At 41.3% G+C, this 23,385-nt stretch overlaps 1 protein-coding gene across 1 annotated transcript; it reads right to left on the bottom strand.

Moving 5' to 3' along the window:
* Positions 1 to 341: 341 nt before the first annotated feature.
* On the bottom strand, positions 342 to 21,939 carry LOC100889195 (deleted in malignant brain tumors 1 protein). The gene is made up of 12 exons (XM_030991020.1): positions 21,696 to 21,939; positions 20,906 to 21,355; positions 20,117 to 20,491; positions 12,189 to 12,554; positions 11,171 to 11,542; positions 10,475 to 10,873; positions 9,812 to 10,192; positions 8,271 to 8,446; positions 7,462 to 7,862; positions 4,306 to 4,405; positions 3,397 to 3,586; positions 342 to 918 (listed from the first exon to the last, which is right to left on the bottom strand). Exons 1-12 carry the CDS (start codon positions 21,937 to 21,939, stop codon positions 779 to 781), a joined length of 3,594 nt encoding a protein of 1,197 aa, XP_030846880.1. The 3' UTR covers positions 342 to 778.
* Between the last annotated feature and the right edge of the window lie 1,446 nt (positions 21,940 to 23,385).

Below are 23,385 nucleotides of genomic sequence, written 5' to 3' on the forward strand. Positions count from 1 at the left end.
ATAGGCTAATTAAATTGGTACTTTGGATATGCCTGTCTCCAATAGATACATCAGATGTCAAATTAAATGCTTCACGCGATGAAATCCTCGAAATGATAACACTTAGTAGACTTTAATGTCAATAGTTTGCGCTCTTCACCAAGTTCATTAGGCCTATATAATGATTAATTTACATTAATAAAAAGTAAAAGTACCATCACAAACAAGACAAGGTAGATTGACAAGTCCAAGGCATACGTTTCATACCGATATCGTCAAAGTTTTTTTAGTATAGCCGATGATGATAATACTACTTATAATAATTAAAAGAATACTGATGATAATAATACAAATAGTTATAATAATAGTAAAATTAAAAATGATAATAATAATAATAACAATAATACTCAGGGAAGCCTCACCGGCATCAAGGTCCTTCATGAGGGCCCTGCAATCATTATTACTCCAGCAATTGCCAGGTACCCATTTACACCTGGGTGGAAAGTGAGAAATGCGGATTAAAACAAATTAACTCACAGGGAATTTCAATACCCTGTTGTACATATCATAGAAATCCTGATCGAATTATGTAATACGTCATTGCAATGTCCGCGCGTTTAAAAAAGGTTTAGGACAGGGTAATACTGAAATTGCATTAATAAGTTGATTTTTCGAAAGTCTCTACGATATTATTGTACTAACATAATATTATTATTATATTAACATATCACTATTCCCATAACTCAACATTCTCTTTGATTACTGATATTTCAACTTTATTTATCATTTTCGTTGACCTTCACTCGATGGTATAAATGTTGGACATGCGTCTCGCTGGTAATTTGTAGAGCACACCGGCTACCATGGCAACGATCAAACAGGTGATACACGCGAGCACTCCAATCAAAATGCTTGATTCCATACCGACGGGCGAACCATCTGCAGTTAAAGATCATGAATACCATGATTATTTTATCAATAATGAAAAAGAGAAAAATAAACAGAAATAATCCCCCATTCCAAAAACTAGGAAGTAGAAAAGATTTATTATTATATTTTTTATAAGTTTACACGACCCTTTCTGAGAAACAGCCGCTGGCTCGTTGTAAGCGTCGTGAATGAAGAAAAGAGGAAATTTCAGGTTAAAACTTCCAATTCATTAAGCTTATTTTATGTAATATTAAAACAATGTCATCATGAAGGACATTAATTAAAATACAAATACAACATAAAGAGATTTGTACATGAAAACAAGAGGTCGAATGTCAAAGGCAGGACACGTAGGTGATATATTGAAGCTGCTCCCCATAAACTGATTTAAATTTGGATATTTGACCATATAGAATACATGCAAAGTGAAATACAAACAAACTACACACACAAAAAAGGTGACAAATAGAGATAGTTATTGACATAGGCCTAGTCTGTAGGTTATAATAATAATAATAATAATAATAATAATAATGATGATTGGTATTTCTAAACCGCTCATTACCCATCAAGCAAGGTGGTCAAGGCGCTCCAATATTTATACCCCGGCTCTGCTAGCTAGGCTACCGTTTTCAGTTCTCACATCATTCAAGCAGAGGCGGCGCTCCCGGGGGGCAGGGGGGGGGGGCACAGTGCCCTCCCACTTTTTCAAGTACCCTTAAAGTGCCCCTTTTTGCATAGGAAAAGTGCCCCTTTTACTTTGACAAGTGCCCCTTTTTACAGAGGAAAAGTGTCCTTTTTATTTTGAAAAGTGCCCCTATTCATTTTGAAAAGTGCCCCTTCCCCTTTCCACTTCTGATAAGTGCCCCTTTTATTTTGACACGTACCCCTTTTCCTTTGAAAAGTTCCCATTTCCTTTGCAATAAGTGTCCATTTTCCATTCTCATAAGTGCCTTTTTTAATCTCTAGTAAGTTCCCCTTTTTAGATACGAGAAGCGCCCCTTTTTCACTTTTGATAAGCGCCCCCTTCACCTCTGATAATTGCCCTATTCAAATCTGAGAGGTTCCCTTTTTTTGCCTTGACAAGTGCCCCTTTTCCTTTGTTAAAAGTGCCCCTTCCCCTTTTTAACTTGGATAAGCGCACCTTATATTTTCACATGTGCCCCATTTCCCTTTTAATAAGTGCCCATTTTGCTTATGATAAGTGCCCCCATTTAAAGAAGAGCCCTTTTCCCTTCTCATAAATGCCCCTTTTCCTTTTCATCTATGAAAATAGTTCCTTTTCATTCTCATAAGTGCCCCTTTTCATCCCTTGTAAATGACCCTATTCAATTCTGAGAGATACTCGTTTTAGTTTGACAAGTACCCCTTCCCCTCCTAATAAGTGCTCTTTTCATCTCTTATAAATGCCTTTTATTTTGACACGTCCCCCTTTTCCTTCCCAATAAATGCTCTAATATGTGCCTCTTCTTCCTTTTAATGAGAGCCACTTCCCCTTCTCATTACCCTTTTAACAATGATATGTGCCCAATTTCTTTTCTAATAAAGACCCTATCCCTTTTTCATAAATGCCCCTTTTCACTTCTTATAAATGCCCCCTATCAAAATCTAATGGGCGCCTCTTTTCCATCGACAAATGCCCATTTCATTTTCATCCCTGGTGCATGCCTCTTTTTTGAGGTGTAAGAAGTGCCCCATTTTCACCTCTGATAATTAGCCTTTGTACTCTGACACGTGCTCCTTTTCTTTTCTAATAACTGTCTTAACCCTTTCGATAAGTGTCCCCTTTTCCTCTCATCATCAAACGTGCCCCTAATTTCAAGCGACTAAAAGCAATTTCCCCCAAGGTTCGCTCGCTACGCTCGCTCGTAGTTTTATATGTTATAATTATGTAACCTATAAAAGATCTTTTCAGTCTTCCGTTATGAGAATGTGCTTATATAACCCCATCAGGATTGGGTCATTCCTCTTTATAAGATGTATTTTTTCGCACTGCGACCTCTAAATCTTTAAAAAAAAATTCTCGCTCGCTTTACTCACTCGCAAATGAATTTGTAGACCATCACACTCAACTGCAAAGATGATACGCAAAATCTTATATGATGTATAAATAAAAACAAATATTGAAATCATCCCCGATAATGTAATCACAATATAGGTGTATATACCAATGTCTAAAAAATTGTATATTTTCCCTTTGAGATTTCCCTTTAAAGGTGCCCTTTTTTTTCTCCAGAAAGTGCCCTTTTTTGTTAGTGCCCCCCCCCCCCCACTTTGGAAGTCGCGCCGCCGCCTCTGCATTCAAGGAATATTCCTTTATACCAGGACCCATTTAAAACCTGGGTAGAGAGGGACAAATGTATATTAATATCTTGCCAACGTGGCGGGACTCGACTGGCGAACAATTATGATCCACAGTCAAACGACGTTTTCACTAGACAAACACGACACCTAGTTAAATGTTGTGTTTTTTACAAAGGAAATTACCAGAGTTGTGTGCTTCTGCGGCATGCATAGTGTGGACAGTCGACAGAGGTCCATTAGAGATTAGATGAGGTGTAGAGCTTGTTCCACGGGTGTGACGGCTACCACGTCTGAATCTAGACTTACATCCCTGGGAACACCGAGACGACGGGTCATTATCATTACAAACGAGCACCTCACAGTGAATGAAAACCTGTATGGAAAAAAATTATAAATCGACCTCTATGATATCAATAACATTTCCTTCAGTTGCGTTCAGTGGTATTCAGTAGTGGTTCTAGAGGGGGGAAGTCTGCGGGTCTCCACCTCCCCCCAAAATGACATGAATGACAAGGTACCCCATATTAAAGACAGGGTCGTATAACGTCATCTATCATTATGAACATCAAGACGGATGTTTCAAAATAAATCTAGTACTGGTGTGATTACGTTGTGAAAGAAATGGGCTAAAATTTACGTAGAAAGGTTTAATATGTATGTAGTACAGAAGTGTGAGGTGTGAATTCATCAAAATTACAAGAAATTTAATCAGAATGTCTGAAGATGCTGACAATCACAATCATGTAGTGCACACAGGAACGAAATGGGTAGGCCAATATAAAACCACACATGTGACATGGAATATTTATCAACAAATTTCCAGCTACCTCCGGTAATATTTCGAAAACGATGATCAATCCTTTTCAGGGGATATTTCTACTGTGATTTTTTTCCAAGCAGACGTGAACATGATACAGCTCACTGATTACAATTATCTCAGCTTTACTCAGCCTTTTCCCTAAACCCTATTATTGTCATTCTTGCAGCTATTTGCCTTGTACGCCTTTTATTCATTATTTTGAACACTTTTGTACTTTTATCATTGTGAAAAAGAAATGGAAATACAAAAGAACGATGGCCTTATCATCCCACCTGTGGGTTTTCCTCGATGAAGGTGAAAGCGTCGATGACAAACTTAGAGAATGACGGATCAGAAGAGTACAATTTGTGCATGGTGGGATCCTCTGAGCATCTGAGATAAGGAAAGAACAACAAAACCGTCATGATAAATGTGAGTTGATCTAGCGGTTATGTCCGTGCATGGTCAGCTCTCTTGTCTGTCTTCGCCTACAAACTGACTCTGATCGAACCCAGGTTCGATCCTGAGTCACCTCTTTCGGATGGTGACGTTAAAGGTCGGTCCTAGACGTACAAAATCTTTATCTGATTGATACGCGATTGGTAAAAACTCATTACCTATACAGTCATCCTCACAGATACGCACGCACACACCCGGAGACACACACACACACGCACGTCCGCACACACAACGCCCACTGCGAATTGGAGAATAATGAGCAATTTCGTGCTATATGTCCCGTACGATTATGGCCATTTTCAATTAATCTATTCAATCAGTAATTACTTATATGACTTCAGATTTTCAACATTATTTATACAAATGACAAATCTCTTGTTTGACCACTGAATAATGGTGCTTTCTGGTATCACTACCAGTAGTCATAGTCAATAGATCCTGCAACTATGTAACACTCGAATGAATGTTATTCTTTCGTATGAATCACGGAATCGCACTGAGTTTTTTTTAAATACTATCCACCGAGAGGTGACGTTGCCTAGTTAAAACTTCAACTTCAGCATTTATACTGTCAAATACCACATTTCCTAAAATCGCGATGTTTCGCGCACCCGTTTACACTTGTGCTGAAACATCACCGACTGAAAAGCTCAGTGATGTTTTGGCGTGTTTCAGTTGGTAATGCGCATGCGCGGCACTCCGATGCAAAAATCTCCTTCGAGCAGCTGTTTTATGCTGTGGCTGCTGCAGTCCAGTGAACTTTTTGTTTCTTTCGGTATATCATCTTTTTCCTACCATTCCTAATGTTATTCCTTGTTGGTCCATCTTTCATCTTCTCTTCTTTCTTTCCATAATCTATTCTTTATCATTTTTTCTTTCTGTCTTTCCATGTTATTCTTTGTTTCTTCCTTCTATCACTTTCTCTTTCTGTCTTTCCTTATGTTATTCTTTGTTTCTTCCTTCTACCGCTCACTCTTTCTGCCTTTCCTGATGTTATTCTTTATTTCTTCCTTCTATCACCTTCTCTTATGTTATTCTTTTTTTCTTCCTTCTATCACTTTCTCTTTCTGTCTTTCCTTATGTTATTCTTTGTTTCTTCCTTCTACCACTCACTCTTTCTGCCTTTCCTTATGTTATTCTTTGTTTCTTCCTTCTACCACTCACTCTTTCTGCCTTTCCTTATGTTATTCTTTGTTTCTTCCTTCTATCACCTTCTCTTATGTTATTCTTTGTTTCTATCATTCTAGCACTTTCTCTTTCTGCCTTTTCTTATGTTATTCTTTGTATCTTCCTTCTATCACCTTCTCTTATGTTATTCTTTGTTTTCGTCATTATATCACTTTCTCTTTCTGCCTTTCCTTATGTTATTCTTTGTTTCTTCCTTCTATCACCTTCTCTTATGTTATTCTTTTTTTATCATTCTATCACTTTCTCTTTCTGCCTTTCCTTATGTTATTCTTTGTTTCTTCCTTCCATAACCTTTTATTATGTTCTGTCTTTCATTATGTTATTCCTTTTTTCTTCCTTTTATCACCTTCTCTTATGTTATTCTTTGTATTTAACATTCTATCATTTTCTTCAAGGACGACATCTAGCCCCGCTCCTAAAGTCGCGTGACCTAACATCGCGATGTTACAACTGCGAGCGTTCATACTTACCAAACACGCCAAAAGATCACACTTTGTTTTGGTCTGTTTCGGGCTTGGCATTTTTGCCGGTAAAGCGTAGTTGCCCCTGGTAACATCGCGGTCAAGCTCCGGTTTGGCATTTTTTGGCGTGTTTGGAAGACAGCATTTACACTGTCTTCCAAACTCGCCAAAAAATGCCAAACCGGAGCTCATAATGGTTCGCGGTTCGAATCGCAGCCGCTGCACAACTGTCCTTTGACGAAACATATTGATCTACTTTTGTCACTCTCGACCCATGTGTAGTAAACGGGTATCTGGTAAGGAAGTAACTCCTTGAATGCTTTCAGCGCCTTATGCAGCATGGCTTATGCCAGGGTAAAAATACTCTGTAGGTGCGTTGAGCATCCTCTAGGATGGATATGAACGCAATATAACTTGAGCTATTAAAAAAAATATATATATCATTACGGCAGCATAATGCAAAAAAATTCGTTATGCTTACTGATTTTGTGTATTGTTTTATCAAAAGAAAAAGTCATTTTAGTAATCTGGCAGACTTGGCAGCGGCCAGTAAATGTCAATAGAAGATGTGCGGGTGCATGTGTGTAAATTTGTGTGCGTGAGAAGGTGTGCGTATAGTGTTTTTAGGTTTGTGAATGTTGGAGGTTATGTTATCGTGCACATTTTTACAGAATGCATATCTACATAGGTTCCCATGGGGAAATTTGACAGGGAAGCACCCGAGAGTATGTCTGTAAGTTATTTGCCAGCTTTTCATACTTTGAATAGGTAACAAGTAGAATAGGTCTAAATAAGGCGAATACTAGTGTTGATAATTAATAGTTTGGTCTTTTTTAACCTAAGGTATACACACGTATTGCCTTTTCCTACTGGCCCTACAATTCTTATTACCCCATAATTGCGAAGTAGGCATTTACGCCTGGGTGGAGTGGGACAAAATTGCGGGCAAAACACCTTGTCCAAGGATGTAAAGACCACGCAAGAATTATACCTGGGACCATGGAGTTATTCCATGCTGGGACCCCCGTATGAGAGCCAAGAGCCTTCCCCAACCAAAGTGCTCCCACTACGGATAAGCGCATCATTATGTTTTTCCGTGTATCTCATTTTCATTATATTTTTAATATGCTATTGTATTTGTTTTGCATTGTAATTTAAATTAATTAATTTAATCAATTTATGTATTAAAAGTGTTCTATTCAAATATAAAAAATATGTTTTACAATTGTATGTCCTTAATCAGGACCTTGATGAACAACAGCTTTTGCTGATCTATTTAAAAAAAAAAAATCTGTTTCAATAAATAAATTAATAAATGAAATCAGAGAGTGATTTCGTTACCCATTGTCGAGGAAGTTGTAACTCTTTGCATCATTCGGGTACTGAGATGGCGTGGCCCAGCAGTTATCGATAAAGACAGTCAAGCCAGGCACAGATGTCAGGTTAACCGCAAAGTAAAGATGTTCTCCAAGAATGATCTCGCCTTCGCCGTCACCTGCGAACTCGTCGAAGGTCACATCTGTGTAGCGATCGAGTCGAAGTGAAAAGTCACCGTAGCCCGTTTCGTTGAACACTATCTCGCCGACTTTCGGGACGAAGGAATCACCCAGGAGACGATGGCGATCAAGCTCACATTTGACAGGGATCTTAAGGATGTTCTCACGCGTTATTTCCGTGCCTGGGATCGGTTGAGGTGTGTTGTACGTCACCACGTTAGAATAGATGATGCTCGTCTCAGTTTCCTAAATAACCATGATAATAATAATAATTATATAAACATAAAAAAATAACAAATGAAAATAATGATGATGATGATGATGATAACAATAACGATAATAATAGTAGTAGTAATGATGATAATGATACTAACACTAATAATAGCCTATATAGAGAATTATTCTACTTCATGGAATTTTATCAAACAGTAATAGTGTAACTGTTTAATGGCTTAAACTAGCTGGCATATGATGTTTAGATTTCTTCTCACCGGTTCTAGGTGGAAAAGGCTCTATTAAAAAACACAGAAATGAAGGAATCTTAAATATTACGAAGCTCAAAGAATGATGGGCCCGTTTAACAGATTCACCTCAGTTCTGATAGAACAAATCTCATACTAAAATGACGGTACAAATTGTGGTAATATTATTTACTTGTAATCTGGTTGAACACCTGTCGTATCTGGTGAATAGAACGATTTGAGTGGTATCATGGTTGATCCCAACGCAATCATCATTCTCGAAATGGACATCTGCTGCATTAGTTCCGTTTGATAGCATCCTTCTGTCCAGGAAAACCGTCATGGATGTGCTGTCACAGTCCAGGTTGACTTCTGTTAAAGATAATCATTTTCAGATGGTTCTCAAAATGGGTTGTACGACGCATGCTCCTGCAACGATCAGACCTCGTCAATTTCCTATAATTATATACACTGAGACACTGAGTGAATTTCTTAACTTCAACCCTAGACTCGACACTATTCCTAGTCCCAACTGTACACCTTATCTAAACCCAATTTCAACCCTAACCATATTTTGACGAAATAAAGCCCGGGGCAATTGCCGCAGGAGCATATGTCGGGTCACCAAAATATAATCAGAGAAATAGACTCTCAAGTTCAAACAACCCTATGAAAAACCGAAGCTATCACAAGAAAAGTCTTCACCGATTTATGACTTTTGAAGTATAAGAAGCCGAAATCGAACAGTCTTGTGCAAATGCGACCATTTCTTACTCAACTCTGTGATCCGATCCACTTTCTTTTCTCGATCGATTCCCGAGCCTTGCACAATGGTGATCTTTTAAATATTTGTCGGTTTGGAGCCAAAAGGGCGTCAACTCAAATACTTAAAAACAGAGTTAACGCGCATATCTGGCCCAAACAGGCATGGTAGCATAAAGTCCTACTCATATTATTATAGAGAACAAAAATTGTGCTTCAAAATTCACAAATTGCGAAAAAGCCTAAAAACAGATTTTTTTTTCGTGGTCAACTACATTATATTCCCAGACAACTACCATTTGCAAAGTCAGAATGAAGGGGGGGGGGGGCTTGTCTCGTATTGTAAGGTGTTCTCGGGGCTGGGTGGGGCGAGATTAACTATCATTCAATTAAAATATGTTTTTTTATTCACATGGCATCATTTGCCTGAACTTGAGGTGAAGTGTGACCAATGCTCCGAGCCACTCACCAGTTGTGCCATACGATGTAGGTTGCGATGTAGCAGTTGCACAGTGATCGGCATCGTGGGATATAGTTCAGAGGATAGCAAAAGGGGAGAGAGAGAGAGAGAGAAGGGTGATAAAAGTTAAGAGAGAGAGAGAGAGACAGAGAGGAGGGTGATAAAAGTAAAGAGAGAGAGAGAGAGCGAGAGGGAGTTAATACAAGTTAAACTACAGTTCTGAAATAACTACAATATTACTAATACTTCATTCGGTTTCTGTTTAAGCAGCACAGATAAACCACGAAGCCATGAATAAAGGCTGTTGACCGCAGTTTTCATATTTGTTTTGGCGTACAGCCCTTTCCATTTTTATTTCAATTTTACAATAGGTCAACCTGACGGATTAGCGAGTACGTGAATCCCTCCAGCCACTCTTTTAAAAATTCTTGATTCATCGATAGAACTGTGTTTCTTTTATATTTCTATTTTTATGATGTTTAGTTACATGACTATGACGACCATTCGGCTACCTTCGAATACACAGCTCATTTCAAAACTTGCTCCTTTGCCTGAGGTCCCGCAGTTGTTGTAGTAGTAGACAGTCATGACGTTGCTGCTTGAAACCACACTATCAGGTATGTTTGAACCAGTTGATTGTTGTATCACGGAATTATAAGTTGGCGGGCCATCATGCACGCGAAGATACCCGTTAGAATCAAGCCAGAAGTCGTTAAAATCGATTCGAACTGCCGTTTGGCTGGGACATTCTACAAACCATGTGCACTCGTAGTAGTCGCCATTTACATCCGGGTAATCAGGGGTTGTGATCGTGATACGACTATCTTGGTCAGTCAGTGATACAGCGCTACCACATGAAGACATCGGTTCAACCTGGTCCCAAGTTGGCTCTCCTGAGTATAACATACACCAAATATATCATTCATAGATGAGATATTAATAGCTGCAACTGATAACGCGATAAGTCCTTTATTTAAGAATATTATTAAACTCTCCCCCTTCATTAGGCCTACATGAATTGAGTAGCCATTTCCTTTACATGGGTGGAAAGTGGCAAATTTAGATTAATGTCTTGCCAAGTAAATTTGAGAGAGAGAGGGGGAGACAGAGAGACAGACAGACAGAGAGAGAGAGAGAGAGAGAGAAGGTGGTAGTGGTAACTGAACATATCGAACCTGACGCAACAATGGAGGCACTAGCGAGTATTCCACGTTGCCTTGTTACGTCACTCCAGTCAGCATCAGTGTAGTAAAGCGTTAGGCTGTTGCTGGATGACTGGATAGCTGCAGAACCTGGTGTGGAACTAGATGATATCTCGGCCAACTGATGGGTTGACGAAACAGAAGAGGCATCGTAAACTCTGAAGCGGGAGCTGGAGAAAGTGTCGAAATCGTTGAAAAGCAGCGAGATTCGGTATCCGTAAGGGCAGGTGAGATACCAGTAGCAGTTGTACTGGTCATTCACAACCTCGACAGGATAAGTCGGTGTTCTAAAGACAATAGATGGTGATGAACTGTCTAGGTGTACCGTTTGACCACAGGAATCAATGCCAACACTATCCCACGAAAGTTCGTCTGAAAAACGAAGTAAACACACCATATTATTATAGGTACGTAGTTCAAAGATAAGAAATGTGAATGTTTTTATTAATAGAGTAAAGAAAGATTATGAAGATTAATTTGGGGGTTGAAGATTATTTCCGTTGTATTTTACATTATGATCTTCGAATTCCGATAAAAACCGACTCTGATTTTCCGTCAGATTCTCATTACTTAAAGCGTATCTCTCGACTTAAGTGCTTATATGAAATCAAAACATGTTTAAAATCAAGTTTGTCGTTGCACTGGCTACCTAAGCCACTCATGTCATACCTGTCAGTGCGACGTCCATGGCAAAACCATGACCATTTCTACTGCTTGATGCATCGTCGAAAACTACAGAGAAACCTCCTCTTGTTGACACCACCGTAGAATCGCTGATATTTCCACGAAGATAGGAAACCTGGTAGAGCGATGACGATGGATAGTCGTACACCGTCACATACTCGTTTTCTGTCTGGAGGTCGTGTACACGCATCTCAACTTGCTTGCCCGAGGGACTTGTGACGTACCACCAGCAGTCGATGGTCACATCAGATACTGAATTTTGATTGTACAAAGGAGTGGTGGTTGTGACACGTGGTGTACTTGCACTCAAGGGAATCACTCCGCCACAGAAACCCGACACCTTTGAGGGCATTGCATCTGAGGGATGACAATAAAGAACAAATGTGTGTGTATTATGTCCATATCTCATCTACAATAGCTTAAAGAGATATAAAGTAATGTTCACTTGTGATGCTGGTATGGTTCTATTTAATGTATTATTTTATCATGTAAATACTATTGTAAAAATATTGTACAATTCAGCTCAATTGGGCTGCGATACATCATTATTATGATATCAGAACGAAAGCGTAATAAATCTTTCTTTTAATAAGAAAAAAAAACTAATGCCTTTTTTTACGAACCATAATGGTCCCCTGTCCGATCACGTTATACGTTATAACACATCTATATTGCTTATATGGGGAAAGCATTTTGTTTAAATAGCCTGGTCTGCACTGAATAAAGAGAAATGGGGAGAAGGATGAATTGCAGGTTAAATCTCATACATGTATTACTTAAAAGCAAAGAGATCCCATCCTATCCCCATGTCTTGTTTTGATGAAAATACACTGGAAACACCTGTAAACACATTAAGAGGGTAAAAGAGATGTCAGGAGGAGGAAACATGTTTGCTTCGACTAACAACCACGCATATCTTGCTTGTATTAACAGTTTAACTTTCTCTACCAGCTCATCTAAAATGTAATATGTTATTAACGTTGGATTTTCCTTTCTTTCATACCTAGAATCCTCGCTTCGAACAGGACTCCTGGGCTGTTATAACCAGAGCTGGAAACTAGCACTCCGCCCCGTGACGAAAAGACAGTAGCAGGCGATTCCAGGCGTCCGGACAAGTAAGATACCTGGTATCTACTGGAAGTCGGATGGTCATAAATGTATATCTTTTCAGAACTGCCTGTCTCGAGATCAAGTACTGTCAGTTGGACCTGTTTTCCTGAAGGACTTGTAATATACCACCAGCAGTTCATGTCAACATTAGATGTAGACAGTTGAAAGTAGTACGGGGTGGAGAAGGTAGCATTTGGTGAAGACTGTGTCAGTGGAATCGTACCTCCGCATGAAGCTGCGCTCGAATAATATGGTGTGTCTAGAAAATAAAACATACATGACTTTGTAGGTAAACTTAGCAGACCATTTTCAACACGAGGTAGGTCTCTATAATTATTGTATCTCGATACAAAGATTGCAAATTGTTTACATAAGTTGTTGCTATAGGTCAGGTAACATAATGGATTGCTCTATAGCAAACACGTAGGCCTAATATATTATTGTGCATTCTGATTTTAATTCGAAATACATGGCTAGCAGAATGAAGGTCAGCATGAATCTGGGTACCAGCATGTCGCTGTTTGCGAGGAGGGGTGGGGCGTAGCTTACTCATCAGCTCTTTCAGTCTATGTACATAGTTCGCTGGATCAATGTCTGTGTCTGGCTTCGTCGGTTCTACGAATTGGGCAGGCAACCTAATGCTTGTCCCAAATACCAATTCAGCTGAGGAGCATCCAATGTCGGACTTGACAGCTGTGCGTATCCCCAATAGTACAAGGGGCAACACTTCAGTCCAGCGTACAGTGTTATATGTCTTGATCGAAGCTTTGAGCTGGCGATGGTGTTTTACTAACCCATTCGAGGCTGGATGATACAAGTCGTCCGAATACGAGTAGTGCCGAGGAGGTTGGTGAGGGCGAGGAAAAGTTTGGATTCGAACTGTCTTCCCCTGTCTGTAGTGATGGTTGCCGGTGTGCCAAAATTCGCCACCCATCCGGCCACAAAAGCCCGAGCTACCGTCTCGGCAGTAATGTCCGGGATCGGAATAGCTACCGGCCATCTGGTAAAGCGATCTACACAAGTCAAGAGATAGCTATAACCTGCAGAAGGAGGAAGTGGACCCACGAGGTCTATATGAACATGCGAGAATCGAGCATCTGGGGATGCGAACGTGCCCAAAGGTACTCTGGTGTGTCGATGAACTTTACACTTCTGACACTCCAGACAGGTACGCGTCCAGTTCCTGATGTCGCGCTTGATTCCCGGCCAAACGAAACGCTCTGTTATCACGTTCTGAGTTGCTCTAGCACCAGGGTGTGATAATCCGTGTATTGTTCTCCTATGCGAAACTGGCACTAGAGGCCTGGCACTCCCAGTGGAAACGTCACAAAGCAAAGTGGTGAGTGTGCCCGGAAGCGGTATCGACTCAAGCTTGAGCGAAGTGTCTGACAAGTCGGCTAACTCCTCATCATCCTTCTGTGATCGAGCTAAGGCAGCAAAATCGACAATGGAAGTTGAGTCGACGGCACTGAAAGGCAGACGAGAGAGGGCGTCGGCTGCAGTGTTATGCTTACCACTGATATGACGTATATCAGAGGTGAACTGTGAGATGAGATCTAGATGTCGAATCTCTCGGGGTGAGTGTCTGCTTGGCTTAGCCTGCAAAGCATAGGTGAGGGGCTTGTGATCGGTGAAGAAGGTGAAAATCCGGCCTTCGAGCATATGGCGGAAATGCCTCACGCTCTGGTAGGCAGCGAGGAGTTCGCGGCCAAACGTGCTGTACCGAGTTGCTGCCGGCTGGAGTCGCTTGGAAAAGAAAGCGAGTGGCTGCCAAATGTTGTCCACTAACTGTTGAAGCACTCCACCTACACCATAGTCTGATGCATCGACGAGTAAACAGAGAGGAACCCCAGATCGAGGGTGCACTAGGATAGAAGCGTCAGCTAAGTCCTGTTTAGCTCGATTAAAAGCTAAGAGCTCAGCTTCATTGAGTGTGATAGACTCTTTCTTCTTCTTCCTGCCTTTCAGTAGATCTGTCAAAGGTTGGAGCAAATCAGCACAGTGAGGAATAAAACGTCTGTAAAAGTTCATGAGACCAAGAAATTCTCTCAGTGTAGTGAGTGAAGTAGGAGCAGGGAACTCCCGGATGTGTTCCACCTTGTCGTTGAGAGGACAGATACCGTGCTGATTCACGTGGTGGCCCAAGAAAGTCAATGAAGATACACCAAACTGACACTTGGAAGTGTTGATGACAATGCCATACTCACGAAGTCGATCAAAAAGTAGGCGGAGGTGTGCCACATGTTCGTCATCCGTAGTAATGGCAACGAGCAGGTCGTCGAGGTACACAAAGACAAAAGGGAGACCACAAACAACTTCATCCATCAGCCGTTGAAAGGACTGAGCAGCGTTCCGAAGTCCGTAGGGCATGCAAACCCACTCGAAAAGTCCAAATGGAGTGGTTATTGCAGTCTTTGGGATATCACACGGCTCGACCGGGATCTGGTGATAAGCACGAATTAAATCAATCTTAGAAAAAAATCGTCTTACCACTGAGGCAGGATGAGAAGTCTTGTAGGTGGGGTATCGGGTAACAATCAGGAGTCGTCCGAGAGTTGAGGGCGCGGTAATACCCACAAGGTCGCCAGTCACCTGGGGTCTTCTTTGGGACCATAATTATGGAGTGGAGAGGCCCAATTACTGTCTGATGGGCGAATAATGCCCAGGTCTAACATGTGGTCGAACTCAGCCTTAGCCACCCGAAGACGATCAGGAGCTAGGCGCCGAGGGCGAGCTGCAACCGGGGGACCTCTTGTCTGGATATGATGGGTAGTCCCGTGCTTCACATCGTCGGGCCTGTATACCGGGCGAGTAATGTCCTGGTAGCTGCGGAGGAGCACGTGAAAACGGTCATCAGAAACCCCTCTCACATACATGGGACTGATAGTCCCAGTGTAGGCGCCGAATCCACACACACTAAGATTGGTTTTAGTGTCGATCAACCTGCGATGTTTCACGTCTACGAGTAAACCAAAGTTAGTAAGAAAATCCGCTCCTAATATAGGCGTCTTCAAATCTGTGACAATAAAAATCCAGCGAAACACCCGTCGCAATCCAAGATCCAAAGTAAAAGATCGCTCACCGAATCGGCGAATGATTGACTGCTTGAAGTTGGATCTTCGACGCTTCGACCGATGAAAATTGAGATTTCTCCAACAGTGACTTGGGAAAAATACTCACTTCGGCTCCTGTGTCAACCAGGAAACGCTTGCCTGAAGAAAAGACGACTATGAGGATTGCTGCCAAGGGAACTTGTCGCCGCTATTCCTTGGCTAGTTCGTTTCCCTGTGGGTATGACTGCGAGGTTGAATGCGGTGTCGAATGCGATGTCGAAGGTCGGCGGCTGGACGAGCACGGGCTCACACACTTGCGAGCTCTGTCACCATAAGTCCAGTGATACCAGCTCTCACCTCCTTGATGACGCTGTTGTCTCCGTGGACTCTTAGAGCTGGAAGGACGTCAAACTGCACGAGATGCATGTCGATGCCGACTTCGACTACGACGATCCTCCTGGAGGGAAGAAGTCAGAGCTTGCACCTGTGCTGTGAGTTGTGTGACCTGCCTGGAAAGCTGTTGAACCTCCGCAGAAACTTGTGGAGGTGATGAGGAAACAGCACTCCCACGAGCCTCAGTAGTAATAGCAGGCGCTAAATCGACAGCAGAAACAGAAAGTGGGGAAGAAATCTCCAAGATTCTATCCGCCAACTCCGCCAATTGTTCGATGGAGATTGAGTCGGATGACGAAGCAAGAATAATTCTGACATTATTCGGGAGTCTCTGTAAAAACAGTTGCTTCAAAATCCCTTCCTCCAATGTAGATTCTCCTAGTAGTTGTCGCATGCGACGAAGAAGTTGAGTAGGCTTGCGGTCACCTAACTCTTCCGCATTGAGGAGCTGGTGAATTCGCTTCTGTTCGGAAACGCCGGTACGTTTGACGAGTTCAGCTTTCAGTTTTCATAGCGATCCTTAGCAGGGGGGCAATGATGAAGTCCCTGACCTCCTGCGCTACTTCAGGCTGTAAAGAGCTAATGACGTGCGCAAATTTTGTCTCTTGCCGTGTAATAACCCGCGTCAAAAACTGCGCCTCAACCTGGGCGAACCAGAGTGCCGGGTCGCCCGGCCAGTACGGCGGTAGCTTGAGTCCGAAAGCAGAAACAGCTGGCCCGGTACTGCCCGGTGCCGTCGGGGTCGCGGCGGAGTCGGAGTCGGGCATTTCCGTTGACGGTGATGTCGCCGTCATCATGCACACAATAGAAGATATCGCTCGTAGAAGAACACAAAAAATCCGGGGTCACCAATGTAGGAATAAATGTTGTGGATAAAACTAAATGTGTATTCTTACCGTTATTACTAATCTTCCGAGCTGATATCTTGAGTTTAGAACGAAACTGGAAAATGAATCATGAAGCAGAAAAATAGTGCGATATAGCGAAGTGATGAATTAGCACGTGGAGCGCGACTAGCTAGCTAGCGAAACGCGAATATGATGAAGGCGCACAACCTTACAGTTCACACTTTCCGAAATTAACTTGAAGACATAAATCTAATTTGCGATGGAGTCCTCAAAATAAAACGATTATGATGAAGCTCACTATTAATGTGAAAACCAATGAGATAACGCTTGTTGTATAATCTGAAATCGTCCTATAAAACACGTCCGACTGCAGAAACTGAAGACAGGAGAAGCAGAGGCGGCGCTCCCGGGGGGGGGGGGGGCAGGGGGGGGGGGGCACAGTGCCCTCCCACTTTTTCAAGTACCCTAAAAGTGCCCCTTTTTGCATAGGAAAAGTGCCCCTTTTACTTTGACAAGTGCCCCTTTTTACAGAGGAAAAGTGTCCCTTTTATTTTGAAAAGTGCCCCTATTCATTTTGAAAAGTGCCCCTTCCCCTTTCCACTTCTGATAAGTGCCCCTTTTATTTTGACACGTACCCCTTTTCCTTTGAAAAGTTCCCATTTTCCTTTGCAATAAGTGTCCATTTTCCATTCTCATAAGTGCCTTTTTTAATCTCTAGTAAGTTCCCCTTTTTAGATACGAGAAGCGCCCCTTTTTCACTTTTGATAAGCGCCCCCTTCACCTCTGATAATTGCCCTATTCAAATCTGAGAGGTTCCCTTTTTTTGCCTTGACAAGTGCCCCTTTTCCTTTGTTAAAAGTGCCCCTTCCCCTTTTTAACTTGGATAAGCGCACCTTATATTTTCACATGTGCCCCATTTCCCTTTTAATAAGTGCCCATTTTGCTTATGAGTGCCCCTTTTCATCCCTTGTAAATGACCCTATTCAATTCTGAGAGATACTCGTTTTAGTTTGACAAGTACCCCTTCCCCTCCTAATAAGTGCTCTTTTCATCTCTTATAAATGCCTTTTATTTTGACACGTCCCCCTTTTCCTTCCCAATAAATGCTCTAATATGTGCCTCTTTTTCCTTTTAATGAGATCCACTTCCCCTTCTCATTACCCTTTTAACAATGATCTGTACCCAATTTCTTTTCTAATAAAGACCCTATCCCTTTTTCATAAATGCCCCTTTTCACTTCTTATAAATGCCCCCTATCAAAATCTAATGGGCGCCTCTTTTCCATCGACAAATGCCCATTTCCTTTTCATCCCTGGTGCATGCCTCTTTTTTTAGGTGTACGAAGTGCCCCATTTTCACCTCTGATAATTAGCCTTTGTACTCTGACACGTGCTCCTTTTCTTTTCTAATAACTGTCTTAACCCTTTCGATAAGTGTCCCCTTTTCCTCTCATCATTAAACGTGCCCCTAATTTCAAGCGACTAAAAGCAATTTCCCCCAAGGCTCGCTCGCTACGCTCGCTCGTAGTTTTATGTTATAATTATGTAACCTATCAAAGATCTTTTCAGTCTTCCGTTATGAGAATGTGCTTATATAACCCCATCAGGATTGGGTCATTCCTCTTTATAAGATGTATTTTTTCGCACTGCGACCTCTAAATCTTTAAAAAAATTCTCGCTCGCTTTACTCACTCGCAAATGAATTTGTAGACCATCACACTCAACTGCAAAGATGATACGCAAAATCTTATATGATGTATAAATAAAAACAAATATTGAAATCATCCCCGATAATGTAATCACAATATAGGTGTATATACCAATGTCTAAAAAATTGTATATTTTCCCTTTGAGATTTCCCTTTAAAGGTGCCCTTTTTTTCTCCAGAAAGTGCCCTTTTTGTTGGTGCCCCCCCCCGACTTTGGAAGTCGCTCCGCCGCCTCTGAGGAGAAGTGAGTGAAATAAGTATGAGGAGACTTTTCCAAATGCTCTAAAGATGTGATGATTGGCTTATTAAAAAAATAAGGTGCGATCCGATTGGAGTAACTAAAATTACACTCTTGTTGTTGGGTGGTTCCATGGATGAAATAAACTAAGAGAATGTTTAGAATGTGCAGTTGTAGATTGTTATTGTTATTGAAGCTGGCTGAACGGAAAGTGCTAACAAAAGGAATGCTTGAAATGCTAAGTATTTACAATGTTGATAAACATTTGTGACCTTAGTAAAGTTCAAGTCACTACAAGATAAAAGAGCGAATGAAATTTCAGGATTTAGAATTCCTACATCAGAAAATGGTATCACAGCAACTTTTCGCTGTCCCTTTCAATGGTTTATCATCCATTGTTGAATGTGTAAAGAGTAGAACAAGCGAACACAAACTTGTGTAATTCATCCTTTTTTAACTTCAAAAATATTTTTAAAAACACGCGAAAACACGCATTAGCAAACTTAAAGATATTGAAGATGGATTAAATAACGGGACATTAAAACATGCACAAATTAGCGCATTATCCTAAAATATTGGGTTTTGTTCAGAATGTAATTTTTCTTTTACCAACTGTGGCACACAAATTATAAGAAGAACGGAGTACTAAATTTGAAAATTTGTTTGATGCACTATTCCGAATACAATCCCCATGCATGCAATTCTATTATGAACGTGTGCTAAGCTAGGAGAAATTCCATACCATTGTCTATTCTAGAATATTAATTTAGTCTGACATGTCTGACATAGCAACTTATATGCAGCTATTGTTTGTGGTATTGTAGAAGGTGGTCAACTTTGGCAAAGTTACATGCCACTTTCTCAAGTTAGCTCATTGATGACTGACAGATGATGTCACAAGGGGAATGAGAAAAATGGGGAAAATAACGTCCTCTTACCCCCCGCCCCCTTCCCCCGCCCCGCTTGTTCGCCGGCTAATGGATTCACTGATTCACTGATTCACTGTATTGGGCCAACAACACAAAAAAGTGCTCTATATCCCCCCCCCCCCTCGCGCTCTTATTTGCTGGCTGGCTTAGTCACCGCTAAATATTTCCTCACAATTTTGACCCAACTTATAAAAAGTGCTCTTACCACCCCCCCCCCCGCTTATTCACCGGTTGACCGATTCGCCGCTGATATTTTCTCACAAATTGCCACCCCCCCCCCCATGTGTCGCCGGCTGGATCCGCCCCTACTCCCCTCCCCCTCTCCACACATGATATGTGGAATTCGAGTGGGGGGAATTTAGACAGAGAAAAATCTATTTTCGGGGAACTATTTTTGCTTTTATACCCCCCAATCAAAATCAATCCTTCAATCCCCCCCCCCCCCAAAAAAAAAAATCGTCTCGAGAAGTATTCGATGATGCATTTTCTTTGGAAGGGGGGACGGTAGGGAGAGGGACGCCTGCAAACAAAATAGTCGATGTATTTCCTTTTGGACATGTTGGAGGAAGAATCGATGATTGTACAGAGTATTATGAAAAGTGTACATGATGGAAATGCAAACGCCTTAATATACTTAGAGCCTCCAACTTTACCTCTCAGACTGAACTCTGCCAGGAAGCCTTTTCCATTGTTCCCAGAGTAGCTGTCAGTGTGTTGTACTGTCCATCCACCACGTGAAGAAACCACAGGTGATATATCCACGTCAATGTCTCCTTTTATAGAGGAAATTTGGTAGCTGGTAGAGGCTGGGTAGTCATAGAGATAAACATATTGATTTCGATTGTCAATGTCCAACCATGTCAGCTCAACCTCCTGTCCCGATGGAGCATGTACATGCCAGTAGCAGAGCACATAAGCAGTTGACGAGGGTTGGTAGTAGTATGGGGAGTTGAGTGTAAAATCTGGCATTGAGTTGCTCAGCCTAATTGTCCCCCCGCATGATTTTGGGCCCACTACCGAAGTTCCGTCTAGATCAAGAAGAGAACCGTAATGTAAACAATCGTAATAAATGTATAGGATTAATAGCGACATTTGGATATTGTGCGTACCTATCCCAGGGAATGCGCAAGACGTCGATCCATACATTACTACTATCATTCTGGCTTTAGCCAAGCTGCCCTAAGGAGCTAAAGCATTCAATGAATAACTATACCGGATAACACTATACTGCTCTTGGGTGGAGAAGGGCAAATGTAGATTGATGAAGCAAAACTAATGCCTTTCCTTTGTATTTTAATAAGTTTGGTTAAACTTTGTTTTAAGGATGATGATGATTTTGAAATCATTATCATCAACATTCTTATTATCATTGTCATATATTGTTGCTCTTGGTGTTTTCATCATAATCAGTATCGTGTGTAGTATACTATCGAAATTATTACCTGTAAGTGAGACGTTGGCGAGGAACCCTCTTCCACTAGTACCAGAGTTATCGTCTAGCACAAACGTGATGCCTCCTCGAGTAGACACGAAAGGTGACATGTCTGGGCCAACGTTGCCTCGGAATTGAGATACCTCGTAATTTTGAGATGATGGGTAATCGTACACACGCACGTAAGTATTCGATGTATCAATATCAAGCCATTCAAGCTGCACCTGTTTACCTGCCGGACTACTCACATACCAATAGCAATCTGTTTCTCCTCTAACCGACTGCTGACTGTAGTAGTACGGGGAGTTCAAGACGAAGTACTCTTGATAATGATCCAGTTCTAGTCTACCACCACAGGTCTGGTGCCCAACAACTGGGTATTCATCTGCAAAGATATTTTGCAAAACAAAATCAGGGGTGATGTAGGCAAATAAAAGACTGATGACTTTTTTGGAGGGTGCTGTTCATGAAAGAAACTGAACATCTGTGGGCAATTGGGGGCGGGATTTTAAGAAATCAACTTAAGGAAAATTTCGATTCCGTATTGCATAACCCATGTTAGAATTACATAATAAGGATATATTGACTGCTTTGAGAGGCATAGTGGTTTCTATAGGGTCAAGGGAAACTCACAACCTGCTATGACCCCAAGGCGCTTGCGCCGCGGGGTCATAGCAGGTTGTGAGTTTCCCGAGACCCTATAGAAACAACTATGCCTCGAATATTAAAAGCAGTCAATATATATTTTATATACCGAAAAAAAGGAAAATGTTGACTCATCGTTAGCATTGATTTCTTGCTGTAATAATCGCCGTTCTTCTGCCTGCAACCCGCATAGAATTTTTGAAGGATCTTGTCCAGGTCTGCATTCGGAAGTCTGTTTACATCTCCGAGGTCCGTGTTGACATTTCGCAAGAACTCTTCAAATATTTTAATGCCGTATTTTACTGCATACTTCGTATTTTTGCTATCAGCAGAATCGATTAAGTCTTGCAGCTGAATGTCATCCATAAGTTGAAATCTTGGCATAGCTGTGTCCTCCATTTTGCCTCTTTATTGACAAAAAAATGGAAACAAAAAACCCCAGTATTTTGCGATCGAGACTAGTACACAAAATGGCAATCGGTCGTCTGCGCTGCGTGGATTGGTAGATTCGTCGCCTGAATGCAGCGACCAAAATCGAATTGCACTCAAACACCGTTAACGGTATTGCGCATCGGTCATCGCACAAAAGAAACTTATACGGTAACACGTAAACCAAAATGGGGATCGCAGCAAAATGACGTCACGTTTCACAGCCATGGAAAAAGTGCTATGAAAAATGGATATAAACCGGTAGAGCCGGGAAAAATGACTATGAATTTCAATTAGCGGGCATGGTTAAGAACATGACTGCATTTTCAACCAATCAGAAGACAGGATTGGTAAAGAATCTTAAAATGAGGTATATAATACATTATAAAAGTTTGCACATTTTAGCAGGTGGTGTCACTATGAACACGACGGACAAAGAAAGCGGACAAAATATACAGTTCCTCAGGTAGACAAAGGAACATCCCTTCACTGTTATTATGTAAAAAGGTGAATATGCATGTGACACCTGTTCTACTCATTTTTACATAATAGCAGTGAAGGGATTTTCCTTTGTCTACCTGAGGAACTGTATATTTTGTCCGCTTTCTTTGTCAGTCATATTCATAGTGTGTACAAAGATATTGAAATTGCCAATATGTTAATAAGTAGATTTTTCGGAATTCTTAGCGATCGTATTAAAGTTTTGAAGAATTTCATTTAAAGTAATGTTCTTAACAATGAGTTTTTGTTCATACCGAATGTTCGATGTGGTCTTCCAGAAATACTCTCCCTGGCACGATTGTGTCTTCACATACCGCTCGTATGAACACCTCTCTAACGGGGTGAGTATGAGTTGGGCCTTAGTTCTACAGGGAGACCGTTTCGTTAAATAATATTGTTAATTTCATTTCCACTCTTAAATAAAAGTTCACCTGTAATGCTTATTGTAAAAAGCAGGCCGACTCCTCCATATGTCCCATTGAATTGGAAGTATAGTGTTCCTGCGTTCTGAGAGAAAACCCTATCTTCAGGCATGATAGATGGACTCGAGAAACGAGATACTATTCCACTTTGGCTAGAATTATCGTAGACATGGAAATGTCCTGCGTTAAGCTGATGGAACTCGACCTTTAAACGGCTTCCGACTGGACCAGTAACAAACCAGTAGTTGTCCAAATATCCATAGTACGGAATAGTGAAATTCGTAGACTGAATGGTCAGCGATGTCGTATTTTCATTCAGTTCAATGACTCCACCAGATGATGGGAGAACGCCGGCATCGTTATGTCTCAGTTCATCTAGTATGAAAAGGATACGAAACACGAAAGAAACATATGAGAGAAGAAATGATGCATGTCGCTTGCTATAATATTAATAATTCGTCAGGTAATGCTCTTCCTTGCAACGCGGATTCTA

The sequence above is a fragment of the Strongylocentrotus purpuratus genome, unplaced genomic scaffold, assembly GCF_000002235.5.
Source record: "Strongylocentrotus purpuratus isolate Spur 01 unplaced genomic scaffold, Spur_5.0 spur5_scaffold_2, whole genome shotgun sequence".
NCBI classification, from domain to species: Eukaryota; Metazoa; Echinodermata; class Echinoidea; order Camarodonta; family Strongylocentrotidae; genus Strongylocentrotus; species Strongylocentrotus purpuratus.

What these genes read in the sequence shown, in the direction of transcription:
- LOC100889195 (XM_030991020.1), bottom strand. Translation starts at nt 21,939, where the DNA reads ATGGAGGACACAGCTATGCCAAGATTTCAACTTATGGATGACATTCAG. An exon ending in GAAGAACGGCGATTATTACA is followed by an intron (nt 21,356 to 21,695) that starts GCAAGAAATCAA and finishes TTTCATGAACAG; the next exon opens with CACCCTCCAAAAAAGTCATC. An exon ending in GGTGTTCAACCAGATTACAA is followed by an intron (nt 7,863 to 8,270) that starts GTAAATAATATT and finishes ATGGTTATTTAG; the next exon opens with GAAACTGAGACGAGCATCAT.